We start from the raw sequence: 27655 nt of genomic DNA on the forward strand, positions 1-27655 counted from the left end.
TTGGGGGTGTGATGAATAGTGGCAATAATAGTCACAATAAAGATAATGGAACTAATAGTAGTTGTAGTAGTTAATGGCATAGCAGGGCACTGCAGGGCGTTACAGGACGTAGCAGGGCACTGCAGAGCGTAGCAGGGTGTAGCAGGGCACAGCAGAGCATAGCAGGGCGTAGCAGGGTGTAGCAGGACGTAGCAGGACACCGCAGAGCATAGCAGGGTGTAACAGGGCATAAATGTGCAGCAGGACCACGGCGACAGCTGCAACCATGATTTTGGTGCCACCTTAATCCAAGGAAACATGCTGGGTGGAAAAAAACATAAGGACTCTGGGGAATAAGCTCCCCAGTTTGTAAACAGGATAAAACCATTTTTTTTCCCAGATCAAACAGATATGAAACTTAAATAATGCACCTGGATGCAACATTGTAAAAAGGTTAACCGGACAATCTCCCAAAGGTAACAAGCAGTGAGAGGGATGGGGAGAGGCCAGTTGTGCAGCTGCAAATTAAATACACACTGCAATCAATGAAGTGGATATACAGAGAGAGAGAGAGAGAGAGAGAGAGAGAGAGAGAGAGAGAGAGAGAGAGAGAGAGAGAGCCCTGATTGGAGTTAAGCTGGTGGATGGGTTGGTGTGCTGTTATACTTCAAAGCCTCACATCATTGACTACAAGATTCTTTAACAAATGATTTTATTTTGCAGTCAGAAATCAAAATGTAAATTGCCCAAATACACAAGCCTCTGCTTCTGCTCAAAGCTATGGTGGCCGGGAAGTGCAAAGCAACATTACAAAGAATGAAACACTTTTACAAAGCTTGAGACAAATTTACATTTTGGAAAACATTTTTACCTACCATAAAACACAATTACATGGGCAAAACACTTTTACCAAGGACAAAACAAATTAACATTTTAGAAAACAAATTAACATTTTAGAAAACAAATTAACAAGACGCAAAACACTTTTACCAGTCCCGAAACAATTTATAAATGACAGATTCTTCACGGAAAGGGAATGTACCACATACCGGAAGTGACACGGAGTGATGGGGTGCTGTTGGTGAGCGCGGTCAATTTGCGATGTCACCTTGACTACGGCAGTTCATTGGAACGAATGCGTCAATAGAGCCGCCATCTTGGAACAGGGGAGGCACTCCTCTTTAATGCATCAGCGTCAATGTAGGCAAAGGTCTAACGGAAATAAAATCACTATAAATCGTCAAAATCTCATGCGATGTTCTAGTTTTATTAAACATTAATGTGTTAATAAGAATATTTATTATAATCAGTTCACAGATATGAGTACAAACAGAAACTTCATCCTTCTGAACTAAGAGTTTCTGCTTCAAAGTGAAGTTTAAACAGACTGAAATGTCCAGGCTCACTCCTCCACTATTGATTCATTTATTTCTGTGTGTATTTATTTATTTAACGAGACTTAAAGTCATGTTTCGTCATCCACAGTCCGAGTCCCGCCAGACTCCCTTTAGGAAACCTGTGATTTAAACTTCAGCAGGCTGTGACAGTCCGCTCCGCTCAGTTCTGGTGCTGGTTCTCCCGGGCTTCCCTTCCCTCCAGCGGGCCCAGCAATATGGCCTGGGCCTCTAGCTGCGTGGTGTCGGTTTTGGTACCCAGGAACGGGCAGTGAGCTCCAGGTCCTGCAGCAGCAGACGGACTCAGCTGCCCCGCTGTAGCTTCTATCCGGCCGCGGCTGTCGAGACGTCCCCTGTTTTTTTTTGTTTGGAGTTTTAAAAACTCCAAACACCGACCACACGTAAAGCAAAACCGTGTTAAGCTGTTCATGTGTTTGCCACAAAACGGGCAAAACATCCCTCGGACGCAGTCCATGTTCGGTCACCATAAACTTCATTCACGCCATATACTCCACAACGACAACACAAATTGACCGCGCTCACCAACAGCACCCCATCACTCCGTGTCACTTCCGGTATGTGGTACATTCCCTTTCCGTGAAGAATCTGTCATTTGTAAATTTGTTTCGGGACTGGTAAAAGTGTTTTGCGTCTTGTTAATTTGTTTTCTAAAATGTTAATTTGTTTTCTAAAATGTTAATTTGTTTTCTAAAATGTTGATTTGTTTTGTCCTTGGTAAAACGTGTTTTTCCCATGTAATTGTGTTTTATGGTAGGTAAAAATGTTTTCCAAAATGTAAATTTGTCTCGAGCTTTGTAAAAGTGTTTCATTCTTTGTAATGTTGCTTTGCACTTCCCGGCCACCATACAAAGCAGCTCGGCCAAATTGAAATTGAAGCCTTAACAAAAACAAGAACTGGATCCTCACAGGAGTGGAGTCTCTGCTGGGTGCTGCACTCACTTTGATTTATGGTCTAAATGCAGTCGCTTATTTTTCCAAAATCTTTACAGAAACGTCATAGCACCTGTTTAATTGTTTAATGCCTAAAAGCAGAGGACCTTTCTGTGTGCCTGTGTGGACTTTTACCTCAACTGAATGTCTTTTTTTCACTTCCTTTTTTTATTTTTTTATCTGTGTCTAAAGACATAATCCCACATACTGACAGTGTTACTTGCAGAAAAAAATCTAAAATGATCCTATAGCCTCATGAAAACTAAAAGCCATGTAGCCTATATAGTAACCCCACTTTTATTAATAAAATATTTTGAAGGCAATTTACCCAGTAGTTATTTTAAAATGCACGAGAATTAAAATTTACAGTGGACTCAACATTTAAAATTATCCTTATTGCATACCAGGTTGAACAAAATGGAAAATGATGAACTACCTGCAATGAAAGGCATTGGGCGACTTTAATCATCAGTCATTGATATGACTGACATGGACCAGAGGTCATAAACCCTATGCATTTGTGGGAATATAGGGTCTTTGGGCAACTTGCGAATTTTGAAGGGTCATTCACTCTTTTCCCAGCTGCAGTTGAATGCATCAGGAAACCCTGATCCATTGATCCGGAGATCCAGGCGTCGGTAGGACTCTTGTGTTTCCACGCCTCCCACTTTCACCCCCATTGTGGTGAATCTCCGGCTCACACACACTTTGCCAGACTTCCAGGAGTTGGAGCGAGTGACCGAAGACGAAACGCCGACAACGTTTAAAAAAAGAAAAACCGTGTCCTCTTTCACGCATGGATCTACTTTCTTCTCTTGTGGGATTTCAAAGAGCTGCAATGGTTTGCGCTGCTGGGAATTTTGAAGACTCGTACCGGAGATAAAGGGCACAAGTTCTCTACGCTGCAAAGTTGTAAAAGTAGTTTCCCTTGAAGTCCCCCCCCCCCCGCCACCAGTTAAGACTCCGTGTTTCTTCAGCCTGCAGACCCACAACCATCATGGCGAGGCGGACGGGGGAGAAACCTCTGGGTTTGACGCCGAATACGCGCGCTGCTTTCCGGGATAAACACCTTCGGTTTCACAGGGGCTTGTTGGCTTTTTCGTGGAGCTTCGTTTTAATGTGCTCGGCTCTTTCTTGTGGATATTGCGGAGCCGAAACGGAGTTTTCCATCCTGGAAGAAGCGCAAGTTTTGGCCGATCAGATGAAAAAGCTGTCCTCCCAGGAGCTGGGAGTCTTTACTATGCAGGTAAACGTGGATCAGAAATGCTTTAAAAGTGTGTGCTTGTTTATGTGTAAAAGTGTGAGAAATGGCTGTGCCACTTGGTGTTGGAGCGGATTTAAAGAGCCAAACTGGTACAAGCAGGATTTTCAAAACAACAAAAATAATGTAGCCTAATAATCATAGAGGGAAACTTTGTTGACAGACATGTTACAGTGTTACGAAACAATAAGCTCTTTGGTTGCCAGTGTTTCACTGTAACAACAGGCGCTTTGAAGTTAGGACGCATTTATCTGGGGCATCAACACGCTGGAGGTTTCACCTTTATTATCCCTAATCCGCTTAAAAAGACGAATTTTACAACAGATCAGTTATTTAAACACATTCAGTGTGTGTGTGTGTGTGTGTGTGTCTGTCTCTCTCTCTCTGCTGGAAAGGTGAATAAACTGTCACTTAACCTACATTGATTCTCATTTGAAATCAGCCATGACGCAACATTTCATTGTGGATTGGCTCTAATCCAACAGCATTACAGGCTTGTGCCTGGTTATGAAGATGCACACATGCCATTGTGCTGATTAAAAAAAGCTGGTTATAATGTAACATGCCTTCCAATGTGTCTGAGAATTGTGCTATGTAGGTCTCCTTAACGTCAAATAACAATGACTAAATCCATTTTTATTTAACTTGGCTGCAGCCCACAGATCCAATCAGAGAATCAGCCTTTTGGACACAAGGAGAAGGGATTATCCTCACAATTAAATACAAACACTACACAACGATTATTTTAATTATTAGTTAATCTATTGATGGTTTTTTTTGGGAGTAATCGATGAATCGTGTAGTTAGTAAAATATCAGAAACTATTGAAAAATGCAATCACAAGTTCCCAGAGGTCCAGGTGATGTCTTCACATTGTTTATGGTCGACCAACAGTCCAGAACCCCCCAGAGATATTCAGTATATAATGATATAAAAGGAGAAAAGCAGCAAATATAAGAAGAAGCCGTAAACTGTGATATTTGTTGTTGCCATTTTTGCTTGATGGATTGCTTAAATTATGTCTCTATTTTCAAAATTGTTGAAGATTAATTTTGTAATCGATTTATTGATTCATTGTTTCAACTCTGACTGCAACTGACTTTGACTGAACTGATTTTTGAGTTTGATGAGTATATGCCCTTATTAAATGATACAAACCTTGATTTATCATTGATGTTAGTGCTGAAACGGCCAGTTGATTCATACATTTTTTTTTTTAGAAACAAATATGCCAAAACGGCACAGATTCTAGTAAACTGACAATCTTAGGGGTTTGAACAGAAAGCAAGCAATTTAAATTAGAGCTGAAATGTTTAGTCCATTAATTAGTTGGTCAACAGAAAATGCATTGACTATCAACTATTCTGATGATATACTATAAAAATGAAATTGATTAATTTAAAGTCAGTTTAAAGCAACAATACCACACATTCCTCCGTTCCACTTTCTGAATTCTGAGGATTTGCTGTTTATGTTAGTCTTATGTGATAATAACTAAACACTGTTGGTCGGACAAACGATCAACATTATTTACTATTTTCTGGCCTTTTATAGCTTGATTAAGAAGATAATCAGCAGATTAATTGATAATGAAAATAATCGCTTGCTGCAGCCCTGATTTATTAAACGTGCTATGTGAACACAATGAAAACACCACTTGGCTATGTCCATGCGTGCAGACCTGCGTTGAGTCACCAAATGGCAGGGGGTGCAGAGTGCACTGCCGGTTGCTGCAGGGTGTGAGGGGGGGGTGTTTAGCACTTCACAGGCAGAGGAGCTCACAGGCCCCGAACACAGAGGCGAGGCAGCGGGGGGGCCCTGCCCCCAAATGGTGTTTCATCTTCTCTGCTTCCACCCTGAGCTTCCTTCATCCCGGCCTATGGGAGTCGGCTTTGAGGACTTCCTCTGATCCTCCTGGATCCGCCTTTTGTCGCCGCTCATCCTTCCCCGAGCTCCAGTTTCTCTGCTGATTGTAGAGTTTGTCTTTTTTTTTTTTTTGCTCTGTATTATTCTTGTTCTATGCTGGTGCTGGTGCATACAGTGAAATTACTCACACCTCTTCTATCAGCTGCAAAGATGTAATTCATGCAAAAATATTTTAATATATTTCCAGTACTTTATTTTTAATGACTCATTCAGATTTCATATAGCCCTTTCTAAATTATTTATGAAAGCATTCATTCAGCATCATCCCCCTGTATCGTGGGAAAACAGCTTTGAGGCAATCATGTTGTTGTACAAGCTGTGAAAATCTGACTTGGCATGAAGCTAATGAGAGTTTGATTGAAGCGGTGCATTTCGTGGATTTGTCAGAGTGGTTTTCCACGAATGTAAGAGATGTGCGTCCAGTACAAACAGTCTGCATCTGCCCGTGAAAACAACTGTAGGAATCTGTTGGCCATGCTGTCTGTGCGGACACCTGCTCTGATGCTCAGATGTGGCCTGACTCGCAGTCTGCAGGCGTGTCTGTTGAACTGGATTTCACTTTATCTTTCTGTCTCTTTGGCAGTCAGTTTCCCCCTTTTCCCTGTGCAGTGAACGAAGCAGTGATTTTCCACACTGTGATTCGCCCCCCCCCCCTCCCTAAAATGAGTTTGTATCCAAACAGCACCATTGACTTCAAGTTCAGCTTTCTGGAGTCACAGCTGCCATTCATTATCTCTTTGAGGCTCTTTTTGTGTTTTCTTTTTTTGGCACAAAGACATCAACGTGCAAAAGTTCATGCTGTGCTATTTTGGAGAAGATCAGAAGGTTTTGTCATCAAGCGAGCATCCCAGCATCTCCGTTTAAAGCGTAATTCTACCTCTCTTCGCTCCACCCCTCATTCTCTGGCAGATGTGTAATTTGAGGCTTTCCTTGTCAGTGCTTCTGAGTCACTGGGTCAACCTTGTTCAATCTGTCATTGAGTTACTCCATTATCAGGGGACACGAGGGTGTACAGACGCCACTCTGGTTAAGTTGATAGGTCCAGAGGATGTTTTTCTTTCAGATTTAGAGATGGCTTCTTTATTGTCCTTTTCTAAAAAAAAAAAAAAAAATAATAATATGTTGCCACAGTCTGTACAGAGCCTCACATAAATACATAGGTACATGAATACATCCTACACCCCAACATAACTACATGAAAGACATCAGATACATCCACACATAGATGTATGTTGTAAAAGCCATTCCCTGGGAAATTTTAAAGATTACAATTTTTAAGGTATTCCACTACAATCTGTTGCAATTAGTTCAGTTTATTTTTAGTAATTCAGTTGCTTTGTAACTGATTATTGCAACTACAAACTGTAAAGTTTGCTGTTATGCTGCAACTTTTTGATATTGTCGTAATTGATTGATCTATCATGCTCTCCGTTATTTGATCATCGTTTAGTTTATGAAATCAGTCAATCAAGAATCATCAATCAAACATTTCTGAGTCAAAGAGGACATCTTCAAATGCTTTATTCTTAGGGCTGGGCAATATATCGATATTATATCTATCGTGATATGAGACTAGATATCGTCTTAGATTTTGGATATCGTAATATCATAATATGACATAAGTGTTGTCTTTTACTGGTTTTAAAGGCTACATTACAGTAACGTGATGTACTTCTCTGAACTTACCAGACTGTTCTAGCTGTTCTATTATTTGCCTTTTCCCCACTTAGACATCATGTCCACATTACTGATGATTATTTATCTAAAATCTAAGTGTGAAGATATTTTGTTAGAGCACCAATTGTCAACCCTACAATATCGCCACAATATTGATATCGAGGTATTTGGTCAAGAATATTGTGATATCTGATTTTCTCCATATCGCCCAGCCCTATTTATTCTGTCTAACCAACAGTTCACAACCATAATAAAAAAATTAAAAAAGCATAAACATGTCACATTTGAGAAGCCAGAACCAGTGAATGTTTGGCATGTTTATTATAAAAAATGACTACTGACAATTAATCAAGAATCAAAATAGTTGCTAATAAATCTCTGTTTTCAGTCTCTAGCACGATTCACCCAACCGTTTAGTGTTTTGCATTCATTTCCCATCATTTACATATTACATTTTTCTTTTAATGTGTTATTTCTTTACTATGCAGTGGCTTACGCTGTAACTATCTAACATTATTGCAAGCAGCTAATCCCATTTGCAATGTCCATTGAAAACCCAGCAACATAGTCCAATAAATCCACTTCCGCAACGTTGTTGAAATAAAAGATGAAAATCTCTGTTTTTTATTCCTTGGTTTCCGATTTACAAGAGAGAATGTGAGCTGACTAATACACTTATTATAGTTGCTAATGAGATAAAAAGAAATTCTTAATAGAAATAGCTAGAAGTTAGCAGTTAACAGGTAAGAAAACCATTCGCTTCCACAGCTCTGAAGATCTGCCTCACACAAAATGAAAATCAACGTAACGTAGCCGGAGTTGGCTGGTTCTTAAAGAGGCAGTACATTATTTTACCAATATGAACAAAATCCTATAAAAACATGAATTCTAGTATGCTTTAAACCTTTTATGAATTATTTAACAGTTTAACCATTACATGAACTTCCAAATTAAATTACTTACCCTTTTAACATTAAGTCTTATTTACATTACTATGAATTGTACTTTGGCCTCTACGCAGCCTTTGTGTGGCTTGTGTTAAGTGGTTGCTAATCAATACTATTTGTATCTTTGATTGTTGCAGCCTGGCATTGTCTTTTAGTGTAAAAAAAAAAAGTCAGAAAGTTAATACTCTAATTAATAGTTAAGAAATGATTTCTTATTCTGAATGATTTCTGCCATGCAACTCTCAGCAGTTGTTGTGAAAGTAGACAATCTTCTCTGATATACTGTATGTAACTAACGAGCATTTCATGTCAGATTTTCTGCGGCTTAAAGCAGGAGGGGTTTGCACAGCAAATTGGACTTGGATCTAAATATGAAATTGAATCTCCTTTCTTTTTTCCATGTTATTAAAACATGGGCCTGGTGCTTCTCGTCCGCTAGAGCCAGGACCACGCTACATGTTTCCAGCCACAGTTGCAGCAACACACATTTGATCACTGTTGGAAACCAACAGGCGCGCATAGATTGTCACTAAATGGTGAAGCCAAAAAGAGATCAGTCATCGCTGTGTGAAAAGTCCAGCTCACTTGCCTTTATAGAGAGGCTATTTCCTTTGTAAAATCGGATGATTATTTACAAAGGAAATTTCACTGTGTTAGTTTTAAGGGCCTTAATCCCCCTCAGAGAAGTGTGGTTTGTTATTAAGGCTGGCTCGTCCAGCATCCCCGGCCCCCTAAATGAATATTGATAGTAATTTGAGGGCAATGGAGGGTTTGTGCAGGAAAAGAGAAAATTGGGACAGCGCCGGCACTGTCATTAGGCTGTGATTTTCTGGGTTTGGGTTTGGGTTTGGTCCAAGGGCAACAACAGTTGAGGAGAGCCCCAGTTCCTGCTTTGTTTGGTTTTTGTTATTTATTTATTTTTTTTACTTAGACTAGACATTATCTAAATGTCTTCCACCTGCCTTTATTTATCTACTTTCTCTTTTGTCTGTTTCTCTCGGCTGCTGCGTTTCTTCTCTTTGCCTCACTTTGTATTGAATCCCTTGCAGAGACGGAGAGGGAGAATGAGGAGGAGGGCTAGAGGATATACAGCAGGACATCAGAATTCCTGCTAGGTTCTCTGCAGTACAGCTTCAAAGCCTTCTTGCCTCTTATTGTGTTGCCTTCGTGGCTGTGTGTTGAAACAGTCAAGGTTACCATGAGCCTCAGAGGCCCTCTGCTACATGTTGGAGTATTTCTATCTCTCATTCATGCTCTCTTTTTACTTTAAATGTGTGTATGAGCCGCTCTACATCCACCCTGACATGCTATAGCACTCCATGCAGGGCTTGTAGACGCTGACTGCGTGTTCAGTTGAACAGAAAGTTATAGTATATAGTGTGTATATATAGGCTATTTTATGAAAGAAGAGCACATGTACACAAATTTTGTCTTCACAGTAATACCCCAATCCAATGAGCAAATGAACATGTAGGTGTCAAATATATCTAAGCAGATTCCTACATTTGTCTTGTTGAGGGCACAATGGGGCTCTCTTCATTGCCCACCCCTCAGGGCACAGGGTTTACATAATGTAACCAACTATTCCCTGAAACATACCTTGGGTGGAGGACAGAAACCTTCTCTTTTTCATTTTCAGTAAATCTAACATTGTCACGCACAATGGAGTATAATGTAGGATACTGAACTAATCTCTGGTTCTTGGTTAATGTCCATACCATTACCGCTAAACCATCCAATCAAGGTTTTGTATGATTAACGGGGATGTTTTGCTTCAATGTTAGCAAAACTGTCTGCTGTTTTATACTGGTGCTGCAGAACTGGGGCACGATTTTAGGATGTCGTTATATTACTCACATTTCTAATGTAAAACCTCCAAAAAACACACTGATTTCTTTTGGCCACTTTTAGGCCAGCAAAACGAGCTGTAAATACAAAAATGTACATATCACCTTATTCTCCATTATGTTAGCCAGCAAATTGCTAACCTCGTCTATTCATCATTTGCCGCTAGGGTGCAGTGGAAAAATGGTTGAAAATGATGATGTAGATAACAGAGGGCAGGGCTGGACTGGGGTAAAAAAAATCAGCCCTGGACTTTTGAGACCCAGACCACCAAAATCGGCCAGACACCAACCATCCTTGCACAACCCTTCAACTCATGACACAGCAGGGTTCAACATTGGTAGAATGGTAGATTTGCTTGATTCACCAGCAAAAAAAACACATTCACTAGCCATTTGGATGGTGGACAAAAAGTTAATTTTGACCCCTGCATACCAGCCCCTAATACTCTCACTTATCTGAGTGGTAAGTAAGAGAGTATGATAATTTACTCACTGATTCAAAAAGGCTGCCTGGCTCCTGATGGCAAGATGGCTAAAGGTTGAGGGTGGAGCATGGCTGTCATCAAGATGTCTTGTATAGTAAACAAGTGACAAGTCTGTAAGTTAAACTTAAAGTGCTCATATTGTGCTTTTTGGATTTTCCCCTTTCCTTTATTGTGTTTTTATGTTTTTGTGCACGTTATAGGTTTACAAAGTGAAAAAGCCCAAAGTCCACCCCAAAGGGACTTACCATCTTCTAGAGAAAACACTGTTCACAAACTGCTCCAAACTGCTCTATTGTAGTCCAGCCTTTACTTCCGTGAAGAACGTGCGTCACTTTGTAACACGTTATAATGCTCGCCTAACTGCTAGCGTGGCACGCCCTCATACTCTGCAACTGTCAAGCTAGCAGTACTTACTGCGCATGTGTGACTCCCAACAAAGATGGTACAGAAGTGAGAAGTCTCACTCTGTAGCTAAAACAGAGAGCTCAACACACAGGGTGAAAAGAGGAGCTGCAACAATGTGCAGTACAACAAATATATGGTGTTTTCTGAAAATGAAACCACATAAACCTATTCTGATATAACCTCTAAATACAATTATGAACCTGAAAATGAGCATAATATGAGCACTTTAAGCTGCATTTTGTACACAGTATGCTTATGTTAGTGGAATCTGAATAAATCAGAAAGTTATAGTACTATGTTTGCAAGTGCCTTAGCTTGCTAAAACATAACTAACATTAGCTTACTAACAGCTAACTTGTCCTCTCTGGTAGACAATGGGTGCATATCGTTTGATATGCTTAAATCTCGTGTTTTTTAGCTAGCTACGGGCACTTTGTTGTGCTATTTTCGCCGTGGGTGTGGGCGGGACTTAAATGCGCTCTGTCTCTATGATAGGATGGAAGTGGGCCATAGTGGGATGTGATTGGCCAGTGTTCAGACGAGAGACAAACCAGTTGGCCAATCATGTGATCTCTCTCCTCTATGTGGGCCGGTCAGTCAAAGATCAAGGATGTGAATGGCCGGTGTTCATATGAAAGACACCCACGTGGGCCAATTATGTGATCTCTCTTTTCTTTATCTCCCGGTACTCCCGATGGCCAATCCATGCCTGAGACATTGACACAACAGTGAAGTTGCGGGCTATAAAACCAAAACAGTGACGGTTAAACGTTGGAGCTGAGAGAAACTGCAGAGTCGAGGGATAATTCTCTGTGGGTTTGCCACTACGAGTGTCTCCTTTTACATAACAAAGTTAATTCATACTCATGTACAAAAAAATTATTACAGCTGCTTTAACTTAACAATTGTGTTAAAGTGCAGTCAAGAAAAAAAAGTGTCATTCATGGGTGAAAAGGCTAAGTGTCTGTAGGGTTTCTATGGATTTAATAACGTGTTCACATATTCTTTTGCATCAGGGTTTGGAGCCACACTGGATAATATGCTTTAACCTATTCACACCAGTGACAAACACTGGTTTCCCTCCCCACCTCTCATGTTATCTTACTGCATTAAATGTCTGTCAGGTTTTGAAAGTTGTAGGGGTTTCTTTCTCCTCCTTTCTCTCGTGTGGGCTGTTGAGGTCGTCTGAGCTATAGGTGCTTTGCATTAGACAGCCTTGCATTGCGATGGCACAACCTCTACCTCTCAGTCCAACCTTAAATCATGATGTGCCTTAGCAGTTTATGAGCCATTCAAGGCTGTGCTGAACTATCTGCACCTCTCTTTTTCTATTTAAACTGTTGCTTTTTTCAAACTGTTATTGCAGGGATCTTTTTTTTTTTTTTTTACACTTCCTTGCTTTCACACACAGTTGTTGGATTCTTGGTCTCAAGTTGCTGCTGATACATGAATACTTCAAACTTTTACTGTTCCGTTAAAGCTACATACCAACCAGACGGCCGACCGTCGGCAGAAAAGGCAGTCGGACTGACAAAAAAATGCCTCAAAACGCACTGAGGCGACGCCGACTTGAGCGTACGCTCTGCGCGTGCGCGAAGCGTAATACGTCTCCATAGCAGCAGGCGGTGCTTCTCTGTATTGTTTCCCAGAAAATGAAAACCGGCAGCTGATTGGACGAACGCGTCATGTGGGTCTTTTTTCTCCGGAAATTCACAGCCAGACTGTCATGGCGGCTTGTTCAGAATACGATCTCATATTGTACTAAAATAGTTCATCGAAATGTGTTTCTGAAAACATTTTAAGCGAGAAATAGGCCATACTGTTGCTGAATCTGTCTTCATTTCAGATCGACAAAGGTCAGTTTAAAAGATTTTCGTCAGATTATGAGAGGCTCATCCGCTCGCCATTCCCGGATGAGTCCCGACTGCCCTGTCTCCGACTGAGCATGGCGGGTTGGCCAAAATAAAGGCCGACAGCTCCTCCGACTGACGACGGCACGTAACACACCGAACAGACTCGAGTCACAGACCTCGCCAGAGTGTCCGACGGCCGATAATCGGGTTGGTGTGTCAGGGCCCTTAGTGTGGGTGCTTTAGTAGTCCGTCTTTTTATTTTTATCCAAGCTGAATTGAAAGTGAACATGGTAACTGATGTGATAATCTGCTGGATATACATGACCTTATTTCCAAGCTAAACTTTTCTATCATATAAAAGTGAAATAGTTACATTGAACTTAAGAATTGTGTTTCTTGAGTCAATTTTTTTTAATGAGAAACAGGGGTCTCAGCCAACACCTGCAAAGTCCCACAGCGACATCTGCAATGTTTTAAAACTTGGAAGGAATTCAATATAAGTTCTCATCATTCTTGGCCTGTCCAAAACCTGTGGAAACAGCCCAGTTCTGTCGACTATTACCTTTATCATCCCGTCACAATGCTGGAGAGAACAGAGCAAAGGACCACATTTTCATTAAATGCGGGGCTGCTTGTATGTTTTGGCTTGAGTCCAGGCACCGAGAGGCTCAGGCGCCCCTCATATCCAACAGTGTCTCCAACCTCCAAACTGAACACGCATCAGACACTGTGAAATCCCCAGACTTGTTGGACAAAACTGGGGATTAAGTGCTGCTGTCCGATGGAAACCTTGTTGCATCTGGATTTATATCCAATTTGTCAATCTTAAATATTTGAATTCCAAGAGGTCATTGGATGGTTTAATGAGCTTTGGTATGCTGAAGCACAACTTCTACATGGGGATAAATTCCATAAAAATACAATAGAAAGGTATTATATATCATGCTTCTTAAAGGTCTTTTAGCCACGTTTTGTCCCAACATAGATCTTCAGAAAACCAGGGTCCAAACGTGGACCTAAAGCGGGATTTATGCTTCTGCGGAGGCTCCACGCAGAGCTTTTGGCGTAGCCTACGTAAGTGGCCTGAAGTTTATACTTGTGCGTTGGTGTGTGCGTCAATCTCTTTAAGAGAATAGCAGGGCCGGCATGTGTGTGCGCCGGGGAGTGTGTGATAGAGCGAGTGAGAGAGTGATGGTGATTAACTTCGGAGCGAGTACCGACTCTAGAGTCATAATGAGAGAAACAAAGTGTCTCAACTGTGCTTTCTGACCACGGTGGGAAATCAGCAGCAGGTCAAGTTAACCCTCTCCTTGATTTCATGTTTATGGAGAAGCAGAACCCAGAAATGAGTAGGGGGGAATGTGACGCTACCAAGCAGACCAATCATAGTTGTTGCTGTCTGCGTCGCCGCGACGTGTAGTTACATTTTTAGAGAGGTGCACGTCAAGCTACGGCGTAGTGTTCGAATCTCCACGTAACTACGTACGTTCCCACGGCCAGGTGGCTGGCTCTGGCTATCTTGGAGTGAATGTAATGGTCGCATCGGCAAGAGGGACACAAGGTTCTCAGTTTGTTGATGAGGCATTATCATTAAAACAGGATTGAACGGAAGTCATGTGCAGATTTGTCTTTGTTCAGTCTGTCCCTACCTGCCGGGTAGCTAACACTAGCTAGCTGTCTGCAGATGTGAGGCTGGAGGGTCGTCAGAGGGTCGTCAATAAGAGCAGATGATTTAGTGAGCGGACTTTTCTGCTCTTATCTGCGCTGAAACTGATTATTAAAGTGGATGTGTGTGCACTACTTAGTTGAAACCTCAGGTACTGGCAGTCCATAGCTGTGTGGCATAACCTGTATTTTTTGAATATGCATAATGATGACAGTCTTGCATGTGGTGCAGGTATTTTATCATTCTTGCGCAAATATCTTGCAAATGTATTCATAAAAGTCAGATGTTTAACGTCTGCATTTTGCTGGAGGAAACATTTGAAATGTTATTCTTTGGCTCCATCGCCCTGGGCTATTTATCCTATTTGTAAAGATTTAATTCTGAGTGACAACACAACCACAAATTGGCTATAAGGCATTCAAACTTAGTTTTGTTAGGGTTAGAAATGTGACTGCAGTCATTGTCAAATATCTTTTTCTGAGGGACACAAGTCATAAGTTGACTTTGTTGACATATTTTCTTTTGACACCAGTCAACGTTTAACAGATGCCAACAGAGACCTGAACAGACAGGATGTATCATTTGGAGTCTGGTTTCATCTTTGTTTGAATCTACCTGCAGCCCTCTTCCATATCTAACATAACTGTGCTAGAAGCTGGCTTGAAGAAAGATATGTGGAGATGTGGATGTTTTCTTTTTCCCCAGAGCTTTTGAACAACATGGCTCCAATTCATTTCAATCAAATCCCTTTAATTTATTTTTCCTGTGTAAATACAGCCTAGTGCACCGTCTTTTGGCTCCTGCTGGGCTGCGGCCGGGACGGAGCATAAAACTGATGTTCTTCCCCTTCTGCACCAGCTGTTGTGGTTTAAATCTGTCTGTACTGTCGTGGCCAGATCATTTATCTGACCGCTTTTTGATCTGTTTCCCACATTTCCCAGTTAAAGAAGGCCTCTCTTTGGTTGGCCTTGACTGAAATTGGTTTTGCAGTCTCTTCAGCCGTTTGCCTTTTTCTGCCTGCTTTTGCTTGCTCTAAATCGCTCCCAGCTTACATCTCGTTGTTGACCTGCTCTACAATGCTGAGCTCCTGTTAAGAATCTAGAGTGAACATTTCCTTGGCTGCAATCTAAGTGCAATGTAGATAAACATGGGCAGATTAGGAAAAATGACATTTCTTCCAGCTGCAAACATCCTGTCGTTATTAGTTTTACCTCTGATAAACATCGGGATGCCAATTGCAGGTGTGCACACATGCATACACAAGTCTGTGTTCTATCATAATCGTGTTGCTGAAAGTTAATTAGTTGAATTAAATGGAAATTATTTTGATAATTAGTTATAGTTATTCATTCTTAAAGCAATAATGCCAAATACTCAGCAGTTCTAGTTTATTTTACATGTAAGGATTTGCTTCATTTATCCATTTTAAATCATCGCAAACTAAGGCCACGTCCACACGTACCAAAACGATCTTTTTTTCCCCCCGTCTTCCCTGGCATGGTGTCAAGAATATTTGCGTCCAAACCAGGCCTATAGGTGGCGCTGTTTCTGCTACAGAAATTCACCAAAAATGGAGAAGAAGAGGCGGAGCATGCGCATAAAGCTTGTGCGCTGTATACAGACAGAAGAAGAAACCAAACACAAGAAGAAGACGACGAAAATGGTTCAGTATCTTCTCCAGCAGGAACACAAGCATGTAGTCCGCCGCTGTTGTTGTTGTTGTTGTTATCAGACGTCGTCGCGGGATAAGAGGTCGAAGGCTAGAGGTCGAGGGGTGTGGTGATGACCGTCCAAATGAAGCCGCAAGGGCGGCGTTTTCAAAGTTTTTCACCCTGGGACCAGGTTTCAAAAAAGTGCGCCTTCAGGCAGTGCGTTTACAGGATTCGTTCGAACGATCGGCCAAAACGATGCAAAATGTGCGTTCATACCAAAAAGTGTTTCCGTGTAGATGGCCCCTAAATGTCTTTGGGTTTCGAAAAGTTGGTACGACAACATAAGAAATTTCAAGAGGTCACCTCAGCTCTGAGAAAGTGTGATGCCCATTTTTTCACTATTGTTTTCAAGATTTTATAGACTTGGCAATTAATTGATTGAGAAAATAACCAGGTGACATAATTGGTATTTGAATGTAGATCCTGACCAGATAACTCTCAATTCACAAAGGCAGGTTTTGACTCTTACTTCCCACAATTTATTCAAAATAAAATTCTTGTCTGCTTGCTTTCTCTTCATTCTCCATTTTCTTGCTGTAGACATGCAACTAATGGTTATTATTGATTAATCACAGGTTACAGTTGTCCATTTAGTCTTTTAAATGTCCAAAAAAATGGTAAAATATGACATCACATATTGCCATAAATCCATAATCCATTTATGATGACATAAAAACAGAGAAAAGTAGCTAATCCTCAACGCATATATTTGGCATATTAGTTTCATAAATACATTTTTATGATTAATCAAAACAGTTTTCCGTCTGCCGATTAATCAACTGATCCTTTCAGCACTCATTTTCTTTGTATTGAACTGAGCCCTGTGCACCAAACTTCCAGGTCTTCAGTGAAAGTAGCTACCTCTTTCCTCTTAAGGAGGAGAACTAATTAACTGGCTGTGTTTAATCAGCTCATTCCCACATTTTTTAATGACTCCCCCTCTCTCTATTGCCTCTCTCACTCTTTATCTCCCATTCTCTGTCACCCCCTCGGCCATGTCTTTTTTCACACAGCCTAACTCTCTCTCTCTCTCTCTCTCTCTCTCTCTCTCTCTCTCTCTCTCTCTCTCTCTCTCTCTCTCTCTCTCTCTCTCTCATACACACACACACACACTCTCTTTCTCTCACACACACACACACACACACACACACACACAAAGCGATAAAAATGCATTCAATGAGAGAGAGAAAAGGATCTTTATTGGTGATCCAGGCTTTGTGGTTTATTTTCCTCCAGATTCCTGCCAGTGTTACTTAGTTAGCTCCAACAGGGCTGACCTGGCAGTGTGAGCCAAGGGACCCCAGGCCACCCCTTAGCAAGTCAGTCCCTTCACTCGCCACAATGGGCAAGACTCAAAAATGAACTCTCCTTGAAAGAGAGAAAAAGGGGAAAGGAAAGGGGCAGGGGCTTGTGGTGAAGGCAAGGGGGCAGTGAGCAAAATACCCGACTTCGAGGGCAAGGAGAGTAGAGGGACCAGTTCCCTCCCCCCAAACAACATGCATTTTTAAGGCCCCCCATCCCCCTCATGGTGCACACACACTCCTGCAGGAGAGGCTTTGCATTCTCGATGAGGAGAGAGTTGGAGCTCCTACTGTGGAAAAGCAGATCAAACTGTTTTTATGCCTCTTTTCGCTTTCTCTCTCTCTCTCTCTTTCTGTTTGTGCCTCTCTCTCAGGGCTCCCCATTGCATACATAAACTGGCGGTAACCCGAACTTCACAGTTGTTGAGAAACACTGTTTCCGAAGTTGTCTCGAATTTCTGTCCATGTTTTTTAGGCCTGTGTGCAGTATTTTTGTATTTGGATAGGTGCAGATCTAACTGAATATGTAATAGTAGGCTTTGGGTGACGACTGGAAGAGATTGTGTACAGCAGTGGCTGCCGAGAAATAGCAGGTCTCTCAGATTGTGGAGTCTCGTACAGGCATACACAAACCACCCACTGTCACTGCAGTTTGAATCTTTGTCTCTGATGGTGAGGAATTACATGACGCCTCTCTGACTCGAGGGTCACGGGGTTGTGGAGGTCAGCTCAGTAAGTCTAACTTCTCCCCTCACGGCCATTCACAAACATAATGACAGCCGGTTGAAGGTGCAGTCTGTAATGAATAACACAAAATAAAAAGTACTTTTTACTTTTTGTGCACTCTGAATTGTGGATTAGTTTTTCCAAAACGGGCCAAACATCGGTACACCAAATTAAAGGCAGAGTCTGTGTATTTGTTACACAGATAAGCAGCCTGTGATGTCGCTAATCATAAAAGCTAGAAAGTGCAGGTTAGCTTCAACCATTTTTATTAAGAACATTCATTCGTTCTTGGGTAAAACACTTAACTCCTTGCTAATGGGTACATTACTGACTGTAGCTTGACTGCTTCCCGACGTTATTGTATGCAAACTTTTTTGGAAGAAAGTGAAAAAAAAAAAAAATGGATGAAAAGCTGAATGGAATTGTTAACATTTTGGGAATCCCTGTTGACAGTTAGGGCCTTTTAACACCTGAATGTCCGGACCGAGGTTCATGTTTTAGTTACATTTGGATACATTTGATTCGGTTAGTTCTGGTTTCACACTTCAGTTATGCTAACATTAAAGAACTATACATGACATAACTATGTCCCGTCGTCATACGTGAGCCGCATCTCCCGATACTTGTAATTGATTGGTTTGTAGACTCTCGTATTCTGTCTCTGGTGTCTGGATTGTTTCGGACTCCTGCTCTCCCTGTGCTAACCGCTGCTCTTTTTGTTTTGTTGCGTTGTTAAGAAGCAAGACACGGGAACTTTGCTTGGGTTTTGAGGAGCTACATACAACATTTAGTCAGAGACAAACTGAAACCTACACTGTACATTTACTACCACTTAACAAGTAAACTACTAATGTATTCTCTGTTCTGATTGGCCGACAGCTGTCTGCTCTGAGCTATTCCTTAAAGGATCGTCCCCGGTCTTAGAACACAACTATAGCCTGCCAGAACTTCCTGTATTTAGTCCGAAAGTCTGAAACATCCAAAAAATGCCTTCACACTAGAAACCAACCAGACCATGGTTCAGTTTGATCCGGACCGAGACAACCTCTTGTGGTCAGACCAAATTTCGGCTGTTTGTTCCGGGGTTTCACGCCTGTAATTCTGATGCGGAACAAACTGAAAACTCTGAAAGTCTGGACCAAACAAAGTACAGTAGATGTGAAAGGCCCCTTAGATGAGACGATTGGTACCACTTGTTCACTACATATGGAGCTGAAGCTGGGAGGTGATTATGGCTTAGCATAGAGACTGGAAGCAGGAGGAAACAGCTAGCCCTAGCTTTGCACGTTTTGTTTTTGTGGTTCATATCCTTTCATACTGAAATAATTGCATGATATAATATTGGTAGATTAATAGTAGAAAGCCACCGTCATTTCTCTGTTTCTTTTGGTTTTCTGTTGTGCCTTGAGGTCTTGGCAGTCTGCACTTCTGCACAATTTCTCCTTTGTCTGTCTTCTCCATCTTCATCCTCTCATCTTCTCTGCTCCCCATTCCTATCGGTGTAATTGTGTCTGCTGGTGGTGGTATGTGAAACTCTCCTGTGCCTTTTTGTCTTCCGCTGGTTCGCTGGCTTTGAAGATAAGTCAGGAAGTGACCCGGGCTAATGAGTTGAACTTTGAACTTTCTGCCTCTGTGTCTCCGTAAGACGAAGCTGGTTCGGAAGATGAAAAAGAGATGCAGCGTTTTCTTTTTCTCACAGATAAGATGGCAAGGAAGAAATGTGATACAGCTTGCTAATTAGGAGGCAGGGAGGAGTGTCAGGGCGTTAGAGTGTGGGATGAAAAATGGGTAGACTGCTTCAGACACCTTCAGTGTTCCAAACACATGTAAACATCCAAAGGCACACTCTTACGCTACCTCTATCTCTACCTACACACACATATTTCACATAAACACAGACTCCTATAAAGCTTTATGTACGGAGCGGCTGCAGCTGTGTTTAGCTATCAGTGTCTCTGAGCTTAGTTATGTTTCTGCCAAACGACTGCTTATTTAATCTGGACTGACTCACAAGCAATGGAAGATGAGCATTAGAGGAGCCAAACAGGCTTCGGTGTTTTAACACATTTTCTCCTGCTGGCATGTCAACATGTCTCCATATCACCAAAGAATAAAGCTCATTTTTCCTGGCTATAATGAAGAAAGTGTCCTTTTTTTTTATTTTTATTCATATTTCTGATATGATTTTGACATACTTATTTCAATGCAGAGAAACAACAAACTTGCCAAGTAGAAAAGAAAGCTCATTTAGGTAAGACATGATATCCGAGTCCTTAGGTTTTTAAAAGTTTTCAGCTCAGTGCCTAAATGATAACAGCATCACGCTAGATCCCAGACTCATAAAAAAACATTGCTCTTGTTGCGTAGGGACCATCTTGAAATCATCTTGCAGCACATCTTGGCCTCGGTTTTCTCATTTTTTTCCTCTCTGGCTGTCTCAATCTGTGTGTGCAGGTTATCTTTGTTGCTTGGATTTCACACTGCTAAGTTACAAAAAGCAATTGGTTGGTGTTTCTAGTGGTCCGCGGTAGAGGTCGACCGATTCATCGGTTTTGCCGATTAATCGGCACCGATAGTTGATTGGTGGAACTATCGTTATCGGCAAAAATCCATACCGATGGTTGCGTCCGTTGCTGTAGAGGCGCGCGCTGTCATTCATTACACAGTACGCGAGAGCTGAGAAGGGTCTGCTGGCATCATGCATTACAATAGCGGCCTCTAGAGGCGAAATAAAAACTATCACTGATGCCTGGTGTTGTTTATTTTCAACACGTGTTACTGCGCGCTGCACGGAGAGCACATGCTGTGCGGAGAAGGCTGACATCAGATGCTCGTTTAAAGCATCGACAGCAAAAAGGTATGTATACAGTACATATTAATTTGTTGAATAGATGCTGCATTAGTAGAGAAAGAACAGCACAACAGTATATTTGTTTGCTTTCGAGGCTGAGATGACGCTAAACATTAGTAGTAGGCTAACTTACCTCAAGCGGTTAAAATACAGACAAAAATAAACGCAAGTCCGACCCAAATGTCAGAATCAGAACCCTAGAGGATCGTACACGATCCCAAACGGCACCTCTGATTCATCCATCCATCCATCCATCCATCTTCGTCCGCTTATCCGGTCTCGGGTCGCGGGGGTAGCAGCTCCAGCAGGGGACCCCAAACTTCCCTTTCCCGAGCCACATTAACCAGCTCCGACTGGGGGATCCCGAGGCGTTCCCAGGCCAGGTTGGAGATATAATCCCTCCACCTAGTCCTGGGTCTTCCCCGAGGCCTCCTCCCAGCTGCCAACCTCTGATTCATATTTAGATAATTACAGTTAAAAGTAGAGACTTACTGATTGCTGCAGCTAAAAGCTAACGAGTTAGCCGTCACGGGGGTGTCTTTGGTGTCTTTCTAGCCTTTACAGGTGATTTTCTATCCAGCCTGGAACTTGTGCCTTTTTTCGGGGTTGTTGAGCATTAAATCCAAACTGTTACATCCAAGATTTATCCACTTGATGTCCATAATTCATCACGTTTTCGGTCATTTCTGCCGCTAACTCCGTGCTACCGACAAGGGGATCTCCCATGATGCCTTTGTTTATGTTTTCAATCAATGGGAAGGCAGGTCCGTCACACATTACGCCTTATATGGGCATCCAAGCGAGAACAAATATATATATATATATATATATATATATATATATATATATATATATATATATATATATATATAGTATAAAGTGGGAAAGATAGATCCCTCCAGGTCAGAGATCGTCTGTTACCGTTCTAAACCGTTCTACAGAGAAGAATGGCGTCACTGTTTTGAGATTGTTTGTCCTTTATATGAATTATAATGCTCATTATGTTTATTTTTGCACTGGATGACTCCAAATATGTAGGAGAACTGTTTTAGACAAGACACATGCTTGTGTAGCATTGCTGTGGGTGTACTATCAATAAATATGACATTATTATTTTGATTATTGGCAAAAGCGTCTGGACTTTTTTTGAAACAATGTATGTATTTTGTCAACTGTATAAGTTATAAATACTATCGGTCGATTAATCGGTTATCGGCAAATACGGCCCAACCTAGCTATCGGTATCGGTAAAATCCACTATCGGTCGACCTCTAGTCCGCGGTAGCCTCGTTAAAGCTCCAAACTCATTCGATTAGCATGAAAACATGTCCCAGAGAGCGACAGAGTAGGTACACATCAGTTAATAACCCCTAGGTTCGTTTTGCGCCGGAATTGTCCTTTAACAATTATTGGTGTACTCTGAAAAGGTGGAAATTATGTTTTTATGTTTTTGGCAGCAGCATCAGTTTCATCCTCTTGTCTCCTGTCCAAAAGAAACCCCACTGTCAGCCTGTGTGTGTGTGTGTGTGTGTGTGTGTGTGTGTGTGTGTGTGTGTGTGTGTGTGCCTACTGAAATCAGCACTGGTGTTCCAGCTGAGAGGTCTAATGTCCAGCCATTGGTCCGTTTCACTACTTGAGCATTCATTTGTGTTTTTCTCCAGCAGAAGCCCAGCTAACTCTATCTACAAGAAACCATCATCTTATCTGGTCCTCTCTATCCTTCCAAACTTCCATCTCCCAGACTTTTGTTGTCTTTCCAGAAGGCCTGCTCACTGCCAGGTTTGGCTGCCTGGTGCCATGCCAGCTTTTTTCAGTCTGTCTAGCCCTGGTCTTAGCACCGTCAGCCAGCTGGGGTTTCTGCTGGCATCTCTTGGCAGCTGAACGAGAGACAACCCTTGTCTATACATCTAGCCCTTTCTCTACATTTTAAGGAACTTGCTTATGTATATGTAAATACATGTTAGTGAATAATTCCAAAAAAATTGGATCATGGCTAGGGCTGCACAATTAATCGCAATTTTATCGTAATCGCAATATGGACTAGTGCAATATCCAAATTGCAGGGGGTTATATTATTTGTTAATTAATATTTGTTAAAGGCAAAATATGTGTTCTTCTGAATGAAGTATTGTGGGGCTGCCGAGACGTCCTGGGCCTACAAATCCTATCCTACAGACTAAAGGAAAACATCTTTGTTTGGTACAGATTCTTGCAAAAATCACACTACATGACTATAGTACATTTTTATTTGTGTTTCAATGAGAATGATGATCCAAAAAACTGATCATTCCCTCCTGTGTGTGTGTGTGTGGGTGTGTGGGAATGAGTGAGTTGGTTTACATTCCTTTGCTTGCGTGTGTGATAGGGTTGATTGATATGGCAGTGATTTTGCTGTAGTATTTATATCAGGGGAGCTATCCTTCCCTTGTTGACTAAGGCCACTGCAGGCAATGTTGCAAATTAAAAATCAGGACTCCTTTTATGGTATTGTGGAAATTTGGGATGGAAGTGCTTTAATTTATCTGGTATTTAATTCATTGGATTAGCCACCAGAAGAGTAATTCTGATGGTATCAATAAATGGTTTCTTAGCGTCAATGCAAAGTGTCAGTGTTTTTTTGTCATGCCAATCATAAATTAATATACTGTAAACCTGAACCATAGTGCTGTGCAACATTTTAAAACAATACCATAAATAAGTTAAAAAACAAACAAAAAAACATTCACAATCAAATCTTTAGACCTTTGTCTACAACTAAATATTTACCATATAATACTGGAGAAATCAAACAAAAATAATACTTTGCCTGCATATTGCCTTCTTTTCCAGGCATTTGAGACAATGTTAGCAAACAAACAAAATAGAAAAATAGAAAACAAAACACTTATAGTTTGTACAATACAAAAGAAAATAGGACTCGATAATGCTATTATTATAAAAATATATAAAATTATATGCAGTCATATCACCCACACTTAGAATGTGAATATATGAATATTGTTAGTGTATAATAGTGTCCCAGACCAGGCATTTTGATTGACCGTTATAGCAGGGATGCCAAATCGAAGAGTCTTTTTTTAGAGAGGTGCTGTCGTATGTCTCCTGCATATTTCAGAACAGAAACGCTGCTCTCCCGCTCCTCGTATTCACAGCAGCAAAGCCACTCATCATTTACATTCCAGAAACTTGTGAATGTCCTTGGGGAACTCTCTCTCTCTCTCTCTCTCTCTCTCTCTCTCTCTCTCTCTCTCTCTCTCTCTCTCTCTCTCTCTCTCTCTCTCTCTCTCTCTCTCTCTCTTTTGAAAGTGTCTGCACACAGCAATGATTGACTCATGAATCTGAATAGGAGAGGTTTCCGAAGTTTAAAGAGAACAGGGAAGAAACCTGATGCATATTCAGCTGACATCCACCACAGGCCTGCCTGCTGCCTGAGAGCTCCGCTTGACATGTTTGTGAAACACAGACGCTGTGTGTGGTTTGCTTGCGTGTTAATGAATGTAAATTAGACATTTCTTTCTATTAGGGCTGGGTATCGAACTTCCATACTTTTAAGGCACCGACCGAATTGCTTCCATAGTATTGAGTATCGAAAAATGCCTTGTCATTCATTACCAAATTTGAATACCTAAGGCGTAACTCTCATCAGAGTCAGTGAGCCAAAAAGCATGCAGCAGGCTTGTACCAAGATCTAGTAATACTTGTGATTGGCTGTCCAACATTACAAGTCGAGGAGGCATGCAGGAAAAACTCTGCATTACACACAGAGACGGGGCTCACGCGTCTGTGTTGTATTTTGAGGGGCTTGACTACAGTGTCAGCACATAGTTGTAAAGGAGCTAACAAAAAAATTGTAACGCAATGTAATTTAACCCCTGTGTTGTCCTTCGGGTCACCGGGACTCGTCCAGTTTATTTGACGTTTTGTATTAGAATAGTGTTGTCCTTCGGGTCCCGGTGACCCGAAGGACAACACAAGGGTTAAAATGGATTTTATAAAATTGGTATCGGAAAAATCGCTCAGCAAACGGTATCGAATTCCAGGTATTGAACGTTTTTGAACAATACCCAGCCCTACTTTCTATATATTTTTTGCATAATGAGGTAGAGCTAAGTGTTTTTTCATTAGCCAGCAATTCTAGAAAAAGCAAGTACAGGTGAACAGAACAGATGTTAGCTAGCTCATCATCTCGTTGGCTGCTGGCTACGTGGGCTAGATTTTAAATGTAGATATAACAGAAGAGGGAACCAGGCCTTGAGACAGGATATTAACAGATATTCCCATTTACAAGTATATATTATCATATTTTTTATGATCTGCTCCTGTTTGCTGTGCTAATTTGTTTCTGCTGTATGTTTACGATGCAAACTCAACAGCTCATTAGTTTTTACATTTAAAACCTTTTGAAAATTTGAAAATTAAAGACTGTAATTCCTGTCCCTGCCTGAATAAATGTTATTGTGATCTATAGTAGAATCAATCTGAGTAAATTAATGTGCAAACATGAACAGAACTGTTAAAAAGAAAAGAGGCCAAGAAAAACAAAGTGGCGAGGAACGACATGGGACGGCTATGTTGAAGCAATGATGAGAAAATGCTGTAAAAAGGTAGATTATGCTCAAAGTAAATAAGAATAGTCATACCCAGTCCCTCCAGGATTTCGCGGCCTTTTTTTGAGATTGTTGCGGCCCAAAATGCCTGATTTTGTGGGAGCTTTTGTAAAAAGTTGCGATAAAAGTTGCGATGTCTTTTGTATGTTTGTTGCAATGAAGTTGCGGGAGACAGTGAAAGTTTTTTTTTTTTTTTTTGTATAGTTCTTTAAAAATAAAAAGGAAACTTGTTTTGGGGAGAATAAAATTACTCTGGGCTGAGATTTCCTAGTAACCTTACCAAAAAGGCTCAGGATGCTGCAAATATTGGTATAATATGAAAATGGCTGGTGGATTTAAGACAAAAAATAATAATTTATTGCAGGGATCTTCAACAGGGGGTCCGGGACCCCTAGGGGGTCCTCAGAGTCACTGCAGGGGTGCCTCCAAATTATTGTCAATTTTTTTTAAAGTTTTTAAAAAAATTAAAAAGTGAATCCAACATATTATTAGAAAATATAAATCCCCACTGATGATAGGCTTACTGGACTATAGGTAAGGTAGCCATCCACAGATACAGTTCATCCTAAGGATTCACTGTATGTTTTTTAGAATTTAAAATGTAATTTATAAAATCATGCCAACAATTATAAGGCTTTTTTAAAAGCTTAGTATTCTATGCAAAAATTGTATGTATAAAGGCTTGAGGCTGCCCTACATGTTACTTTAGGCCCAGTTTAATATGCAACTTCATTTTATACAATGTGTAGTAGGGGGTCCCTGCTCCGTCTCTCTTTCAGTTAAGGGGTCCTTGGTTTAAAAAACGTTGAAGACCCTGATTTATTGAATGAATCAAATCTGAACATATCTGTCAGTGGCTTGTTGATCTTTACATTGTTAGTTAATTTCCTAACCTGGCCTGGCCTGGGACACACATTCATATGGTTTGATAAAGTAATGTTACTTATTGGACTTTAACTTATCATTGCACTTGCAATAACGAGTATAGCTGTCCTCAATTTAGGTCATCGTGTCGTCTCATCTCCGGTTTTTCCTGCAGCCACCGTGTGTGTGTGTGTGTGTGTGTGTGTGTGTGTGTGTGTGTGTGTGTGCGTGCGCGTCAGTCGCGGGGGGAACTGAGCAGCCCCGCCCACTGCAGAGAGCCGACAGGATTGAAACAGCAGCAGCTTTCAGCGACTTTAGAGAGAAAAAAAACGTTACAGCGTACATTCATGTTAAAATACAGGTTGGCAGGACGGTCTGAAATGTTTTGCACGGTCTTTCGCTGTACGTTTTGTTGGTAAATGTGAGATGTCTCGTCTTCATCAGAAACAAAGAAATGATCAACCCGTGGCTGTTCTCACTCCCGCTTGGTCATTGGCTCTCAGAGTCACATACTGACGCCACGTGGGACTGCTGGGATTGGTTGAAGTCGCAGGAAACTCTTGGAGGGACTGCATACCTCTGCAATTTGCAGATATTAGTTTCTAATATCAGTGGAGAATCTGAGTTTTTATGTTATGTTTGTTTGATGCTCATCTCAGACAACTGGAACCACCTGAGTTGTGTAATGCCCTCTTAATAAAGGTTTGCAACTTTGCACCCTTGAGTATTAGTGTGTGCTGAAGAAACACTCTATTTCAAGTTGTGTGTGCCAATGTGGCAACAATTTAGTCACCTTTTTTCTGCGTTAATTAAGTCTGAGACTGACTAATTGAACTGTATTTACTGTAGACGCACTGGGTTGTTGAACAGACATCTGTCAGAAAGAACCGTTATCCATACTCTTGTCGTTGATTTGAGTTTCTAGCAAAAGCTGTATCTGTGTGTTTGTGGGAATACTGACCTCGGCTAAACCAAAACCAACAGGTGCACATCTCTGATCTCTTTGTTTGCATTTCTTTTCCCCCTCTGTCTTTCTCCCCTCCCTGTCTTTAATCTCTCAACAAACCTTCATGCCGGTCGGTTTGAGTATTATTTTTTTTAGATTTAGATTAGATTTGTGTATGTGCATGTATTTTATGTGTGTACTTTGGCAGTGTGGTTTCCTGCCGTTATTGAGGGTCACAATTCATAAACCTTCATGTC

At 41.2% G+C, this 27655-nt stretch overlaps 1 protein-coding gene and 1 long non-coding RNA gene across 3 annotated transcripts in view; one reads left to right on the plus strand and one right to left on the minus strand.

Annotated features, from left to right (window-relative positions):
• Positions 1-1407: 1407 nt before the first annotated feature.
• On the minus strand, positions 1408-26986 carry LOC116039079. The gene is made up of 3 exons (XR_004898696.1): positions 26975-26986; positions 24189-24195; positions 1408-1726 (listed from the first exon to the last, which is right to left on the minus strand). It is a non-coding gene; the product is annotated as an uncharacterized LOC116039079 (long non-coding RNA).
• The window catches only part of cachd1 (cache domain containing 1), a 102786-nt gene continuing 78069 nt past the window's right edge, over positions 2939-27655 (plus strand). Inside the window, exon 1 of one of the 2 annotated variants that reach the window (XM_031283816.2) lies at positions 2939-3570. In XM_031283816.2, the coding sequence (XP_031139676.1) occupies positions 3322-3570 (249 nt within the window). In that variant the 5' untranslated portion in view covers positions 2939-3321. The remainder of the gene's footprint in view (positions 3571-27655) is intronic. The other variant, XR_004898695.1, reaches the window with a different exon arrangement.

The sequence above is a fragment of the Sander lucioperca genome, chromosome 11, assembly GCF_008315115.2.
Source record: "Sander lucioperca isolate FBNREF2018 chromosome 11, SLUC_FBN_1.2, whole genome shotgun sequence".
NCBI lineage: Eukaryota > Metazoa > Chordata > Actinopteri > Perciformes > Percidae > Sander > Sander lucioperca.